General features: G+C 54.4%; 1 protein-coding gene across 1 annotated transcript; it reads right to left on the reverse strand.

The window, feature by feature from the left end:
* Positions 1-5,151: 5,151 nt before the first annotated feature.
* On the reverse strand, positions 5,152-5,970 carry OLIG3 (oligodendrocyte transcription factor 3). The gene has a single exon (XM_047857713.1). It carries the CDS (start codon positions 5,968-5,970, stop codon positions 5,152-5,154), a length of 819 nt encoding a protein of 272 aa, XP_047713669.1.
* Between the last annotated feature and the right edge of the window lie 739 nt (positions 5,971-6,709).

The following is a 6,709-nucleotide window of genomic DNA, read 5'->3' on the forward strand; positions in this document are numbered from 1 at the left end:
TACAAGCCGTCAGCGCGGGGCTGGGCTTGGGGGGCTCAGGGAACAGAAAGGGAAAAGCGCTCCTGCAGCTCTCGGTCCGAGTTTAGATTTGTTTGTTGTCACTGCTGCTGGTTTTTCTCCCTCCCAGTTTCCATAAATGCTTAGGTATTTCGAGACACTTGCAAGCGTTGGCGCCGTCTGGGTTGGGCCTAGCTCGGCGACGTCCCTCCCTCGTTTATCTGCCTTTTGTCACCTGTGTCCCCGGCTCCCTCAGCCTGCCAGAGTCGGAGGTCAGGGCGCGGGGACTGTCACTTCCCACGAGACGAGGCCCCAACCTGAACAAGCTGTAGTCTCGGCGCCGACCCCTTCTGCGTGAGGCCCCAGAACCTGATGCAAAGTTCCGGGACAGTTTCTGCAGCGCGGGGCCCTGACGCCGGCTGGGCTCGTGGCTCATCGCCACCCGGTGCAGGAGCGCGGAGGGAGGGGCCACGCGCCCAGCGGGTGGGTGGCACCGCGGGAGTCTGGCCCCGAGCGGGTCCCGAGGTCGCCACTGCTCTCGCCCTCTTCCCCGCGCCCTTCCCCGCACCCACCCTCGCTGGCCCCCTCGCAGCCCGGCGACCTCGCCTCCCCGGGAAGGGTTCACTGAAAACGGACACACCACTAAAAAGCGATGCCGTAGACCTGAACCTTCCGGTTTGGGCTCCTCCCAACCCCTGCTTGTCAGGGAAGTGGGTACAGGAGAGGCTCAGAAACTGCGAGGTGGAGAGGTAGGGACGCCCATTCTCCTGCGGGTTTGCGGAGAAGCAGGCGGAAGAAGAGGGTGCGTCTAGTTCACCTGCCGCCCCACCTCGGCCCACTTCTCTCCGAGGACACTTCCAGCGCCCTTCTGCCGCGCCTCCCGCTCTAGCTGAGCTCCCCAAGCCTGGGCGGAGCGGGGCGAGCTAACCAGGAGCCGCCCACCTCCCCGGCGGCCTAAGTCGGCGCCTGGCCCCGACGTCCCCTCTTCACTACTCCCCTTTCCTGCTCCGGCCGAGAGCCGCGGGCGTGGGGTGGCCTCGGGCCTCGGGACGACAGGGTCCGAGGGAGAGATGCAGGGACTGGGACCCTGCGAGCCAGGGACTAACTCCTGCAGCTCTGGGTACCTCCAGAGCCGGGGAGGGGTGAGGCTGAGCTTCTGCTGGGGCGCCCACGGGGTCGCCGAGGTTCCACCTGTGCCCAGGCCCCGAGGCCTGTCCCCAGCGCCCAAGGGCGGCAGAGAGGCGGGAGCGAGGGGGGGGGGGGGCGCAGGTTGGGAGTCCACCCTTCAGACGGGAGGTGGGAGGACGAGAGTGGGGCCCAGAGTTCCCAGAAGAGACCTGGAGAGGCAGTTAAATCTTGTTGGCTGAGCGAGACGCTCAGAGAATCCGGGCTTTTGCAATTTCTGCTAAGGGTGTCAGTGGAGGCTATGAATCTTCGCTTGACCCAGCTACTTAGGGGGAAAAAAAAGTTTGAAGACACCCAAGTCCTCTTCCTGCAGGAGTTAGGAAATCTTGGGCCGCCTCCCCCAGCCCTTCCTGGAGATATAAACCCAAGGTCCCAGAACCTTGGGGAGGGAGCTGTGTTCCTTAGAAATAAAGTTCTACTGTACCCAGCTAAAGCTGGCATGCTTTCCCTTTCTAAATGTGACTTTCTCCCGCCCTTAAAGTTCGGCCACCTGCTTAAAGCCCCGCGAGGCTTTTATAGAGTGCAGGACTCCTCAAGCTATCACCGCCCACGAGGATTTCATTTCGCTGTTCTTTTAAATGCGAAGCAACGTTTATTCTGGAATGAAGGAGTCCTCGTCGCGTTTCTAGATTGAATTAAAAACCGCCTTAGACTTCAGAACTTTCGAGAAAGCGGCAAATTTACAAGGGGGGGGGGGAATCGGGTCAAGAACCTTTTTTCACCTTGGCGGACATATACTTTTGCTGTTGGAGTCAGTAATTCGAGAATTTAACGGGAATTGCAGGCAAGAGTCGCCTGCAAAGTCACATCCCCAAGCGGACCAGCTTGCTCGGGGACAAGACCTTTCCCTGGAGGCCGGTGGCTAATGTTTCTTCCCAAAGAATCAAGAAAATCCAAACAATCTGGCTCTCAAATCATTTTTCTCCGTGAGTTCCTGTCCTGTTCTTAAAGGAATCCTTCCTCCCAGTCTCTAGCCCAAAGGAGTTTTTGTAACAGAGGAGTTCAGCCTGGCTAGGTGAACTTCCCAACGTTGGAAGCAGTGTCTCCTTCCTGCTTCGGTTGGATAATTCAAGATAGGATTCCCTCGCCTGGTGGTTCTTTGAGTGTAGTTTCCCACGAAAATAGACCTTAACGGCTCTTTAAATTGACCACCGGATGTATCTAAAGGGATTGGACAGGCAGCACCGCCTCAAAATTCACCATTCCCTGGTGTAAGGAGTGTGGCTTTTCTCCTTTAAGCTTCAGCTCTAGAGAAGGGGTGAAGCTCATCTCGAAGCCAGTGGTCAGCGCTGCTGTGGTCTTCCCCCAAGACCAGGCCTTTGGAAACGGGACTCCAAAGAAGCAAGTAGCTCAGGGGAAAGTCGTTTTCCTGATTGATGAAACTTCTCCCTCCCTCCCCTTTTTAAATAATAAGCTCACCCGGAAAGGCTGGAGGGCTGCCTTGTGTTGGTTTCAGATAAATCCTCAACAGCTCTTTCCTCACCCAGAGAAATGAATCACACTTGGGAAACAGACGATTATTCCCCCATTTGTCTGCTGAAAACCAGGGGAGATAAGCATCCTCCACTGGAGACCCTCACTTTGGTCTTTCTCCCTGGCAGGGGGGGAGCTTGAGGGGATGGGGGAGTTGGAGGAGACTGAGTTCAATAGAACCTGGACCCACAGAGATGCCCTCCCAAGGGCAGGCAGTGGGGAGCCTAGGGAGGAAAGGGCAGAAAATTCCTAGATGTGCTCTCCCTGCTGGATCCTGGAGAGAGACAGCTTTGTTGCTCTGCGGTGAAAACCATCAGCTTCCCCTCTTGAAGAGGAGTTTAAGCCTCAACCAGCTGCCGGTGATGTTACATCTAACCCAGAGACCAATTCCGAGGTGGTATATTTCAGTCAGGTTTCCATTTTCCTTAGTGAGAAATACAGGTTTCTGCCATGGGAGTCATCATCACTAGGACTTGATTCCGTGTCCTGCACAAACAAACAAACAAACAAAACCCTCTTGCTGGATTACTTTTGCTTGTACAAACTATTTGGAAGTGTTACGGAATTGGTGAGGGATGAAGAGAGAAAAGGAATTGGTTAAAATGACCCCTGTTTTAGCCATCATTTATGTAGAAGATGCCCAATGTTTCCATCTAATCAGACCTGCAATCTAACGGAGGAAAGAAGGGAGAATTACTGCTATAAATCTTCCAGATGCTAGGACTTAGGAAGTGGTTGGCCTCATCCTGAGCTCACCTTACAAAGCGGCGTGGCCTTCCCTTTCTCTCCGGGGCCCACTGCCCAGGGGGCAGAGAGAAGTGTGGGTACTTGATTATTTTCTAGGACGCCCTCTTTGTGGACTTTTCAAACATATAGTGGATTTTAACCTGCGTATTTTTTTTAAAGGCCACACGGCCACTATAAAGTGAAAAGAACTTAACTTACTGCTTCGTTCCTGCCAGTTGTCAACACAGCGGTGCAGCCACTGCCTCTCATTTCCTGTCACTCTGGGTTTTCAGATTACTTTTTTAAAATCTCAATTGCTGAGTTTATGAGCGCCTGATGACTGCAGAGAAATAAGGAGCTCAAATATCACAAGGCTACCAGTGTGGACAATGCTCCTATCTGAAAGACATCTGGTTGTAATAATTAACACCAATTTATCTGACCTTTTTACCTGTGAAAGACCAGAGAAAAGTCTTTGTATCTGCCCACCTACTCAAAATCTCTCACCCCCTGCCAGGTACACCTTACTGGGTCCACGTATTCCTTACCCACTACCCCCATCTTCAAAAATCTTAGGCAAAGGCAAAGCCAGGATTTAAAGGTTCTTTTTTATTTGAAATCTCATCCAGAAACACTGGTTATTAATAAATATATCATAGTTATCAAGAATATATAAAAAATAAAGACAGGTATTGTCTTTGAGGCCCTAACAAAATATTTCAAGCAAATGTTCAGGAAAATAAAAACGGCACCCCTCCCCAAACCATGATAACTTTTCAAAGCTGATGATAGAGAGAGCCAACCCCGCATGCAGAATCGCTGAGCAAGGGGGGAAGGGGGGGGATGGGGCAAGCTAGTAGAGGGAGCCCAGGCTCTGGCAATAGCTGGCCCCTAGAACAGCCTTGGGATGGAGTTTGGGAATGGAGTTCAGAGGGGGTGGGGTGGGGGAAGAAGCGCTTGTGCGTGAGTTTGGGTCTTTGCACTCTGCCCCCTTTTTTTCATTTCATACAACCACAGACAGATATATGGATACTTCGGAGAATTCACTAATAAATCCTTGTTACAAGGAAAATGGCATCATGGCCTGCACAACATGTTTCGAGAAGATTCATTTAGAAGCTTGCATGCATTCTTTTGACCTACACTGCGTCTTAAGGAAAACCCACATAAGAGATGTCATGCCCTGGACCGGGGTTGAGATTCAAAACTTGGGTCTTGATCCCTCTCTCTCTCTCTCTCTCTCTCTCTCTCTCTCTCAACGTCTCTAGAAAAACAACTGCGGAGAGATAGTGACAATCGTAATTGCATCCATCTCCAGGAAATATTTACATCTGTTTTTGCACAAAAGGGATGTTGTCTTTTCCAAGGTGAGAGCACAGAGCCAGAGAAAGCCAACTCTAAAGTCCCTTCGCAAGTTTTTGACCACACCGATCCCGTCTTTACACAACAAATGCAGTTTTGACAAGAGCCTATGTAAGTGAGAAGCACTGGCGCGGCATGGGGAAAAGAAGCATGCATGCAAAACACACGAAGTCTGGTTCGAGTCCCCCTTCGTTACCACCTAGCAATTGCAGTTTGGTTTTGGTCCTTTCCCTCCGGGAGGTCAAGCGGAGTCTGAGATCTCCGACGGAGTGGGAGGCCGCGGGACCCCGCGCTCACCCTCCCGCCGGCCGAGCGAGTGCTCAGCCTCCCTCTCCCCTCCCGGCCCGACACCGCAGTCCCTCCCGCCTCTCTCCCCTCATCCTGGGCAGCTGCCGGGCCGTCCTCTGCTCACTTGAGCAAGTCCTTGGACTCGGCCGACAGCCGAGCCATGTTGGCGGTGGAGAGAGCGGAAAGGTGCGGCGGCGGCGGCATCTGGCAGATGGTGCAGGGGCAGGGCAGCCCGGCCCAGTGCTGGAAGCCGCTGCCCAGCTGCAGCGCGGGCGGCGTGGAGGGCGCCTTGAGCAGCGAGTGGGGAGGTCGAATAGTGCCGATGGCCGGCAGCGAGGCGGCGGACAGCGGCGACGAGCCGTTGCCGGAAGAGAGCGCGCCGCCCAGGATGGGGTGCACCGGGTGCACCGCGTTGGCGGCGTGCGCGGGGTGGCCGGCCGAGTGGCCCACGGTCCCGCAGTGGAAGGCAGAGTGGTGGCCCCCGTAGATCTCGCCAACCAACCTCTTCATCTCCTCCAGGGAGCTGGTGAGCATGAGGATGTAGTTTCTGGCCAGCAGGAGAGTGGCGATCTTGGAGAGCTTGCGCACCGAGGGCCCGTGCGCGTAGGGCATGACCTCTCGCAGCCCGTCCATGGCGAGGTTTAGGTCGTGCATCCGCTTGCGCTCCCGACCGTTGATCTTCAGCCTCAACTGCTGTAGGTCCTGCTCCGACAGCTGCTTCTTGATTTTGTACTTGCTGCTCTCGCCGGTGGCCTTGGCGCCGGCCCGCGAGAGGCTTTCCCCGGGCATCTTCTGCACCATGTCGCCCTGCGTGGAGGAGACCGAGTTGAGACGGCTCTCCTGGTGGTGGTGGTGGCGGTGGTGGTGTTCCCTCAGATACATCTCATCCATGTCCGGCGATGAAGCTCTGCTGGAGACAGAGCTCGAATCAGAATTCATTTTATTACGGGGGATGCGGCCCTACCGCGGGGAGGCTTTAGGTGGGAAATTAAGGAAAATCTTGAAATTTAAAAAAAAAAAAATCTGCACAGCCCAGCGACCCACTTCTCAGTGGCAAGACTTGAGAAGAAAAGCTGAGGCACTGCCTTTCCCCGCCTCTCTCCCTCCCCACTCCCTTCTCTCCGGTTAGGCTGTTTCCTGGACAGCGGGTTGGTGTTTGCTGGGACTAACCTCACGCTGAAAAAGAGGGGCTTTTATAGAGCTGCGGCGGAGAAAAGAGACAAAAGGAACCCTCCTATCTATCCTGGGCTGGTTAGGACGACGTGCCGTCATTCAGGGCGGTGCGCTTTGCTGTCCCATTTTGCAAGGATTCCTATTCATATTCATTGTGGGGCCGCCCTGGGACACCTCTGCTCCGAACCGCTAGGAGCCCCAAGGCACAAAACCCTCTCTGATTGACACACTCACCGCTCCAGCTCGCTCCTTCCTGGATTTTTTTTTTAACTTCCCTCCCCCTCCTCCCCCCCCCCCCAAATTTCCCTAACCAAATCACACCTAAGGAACCAACCGCCGGAAGGAAAGGGAGCCAGGCAGTAGTCGGAGATTCCTCCGGGTTTCTAGAGAGAAACTGAAACATTCTCTTTTCTTCATAGCTACTCCCAAGTTTTGGGGAATGTGAGCAAAAGAAGTCCTAATGGAACGGTGTCAAGGACAGAGATGCGGTTGGAGGGCAGGTTCC

Source organism: Prionailurus viverrinus, chromosome B2 (assembly GCF_022837055.1).
Source record: "Prionailurus viverrinus isolate Anna chromosome B2, UM_Priviv_1.0, whole genome shotgun sequence".
NCBI lineage: Eukaryota > Metazoa > Chordata > Mammalia > Carnivora > Felidae > Prionailurus > Prionailurus viverrinus.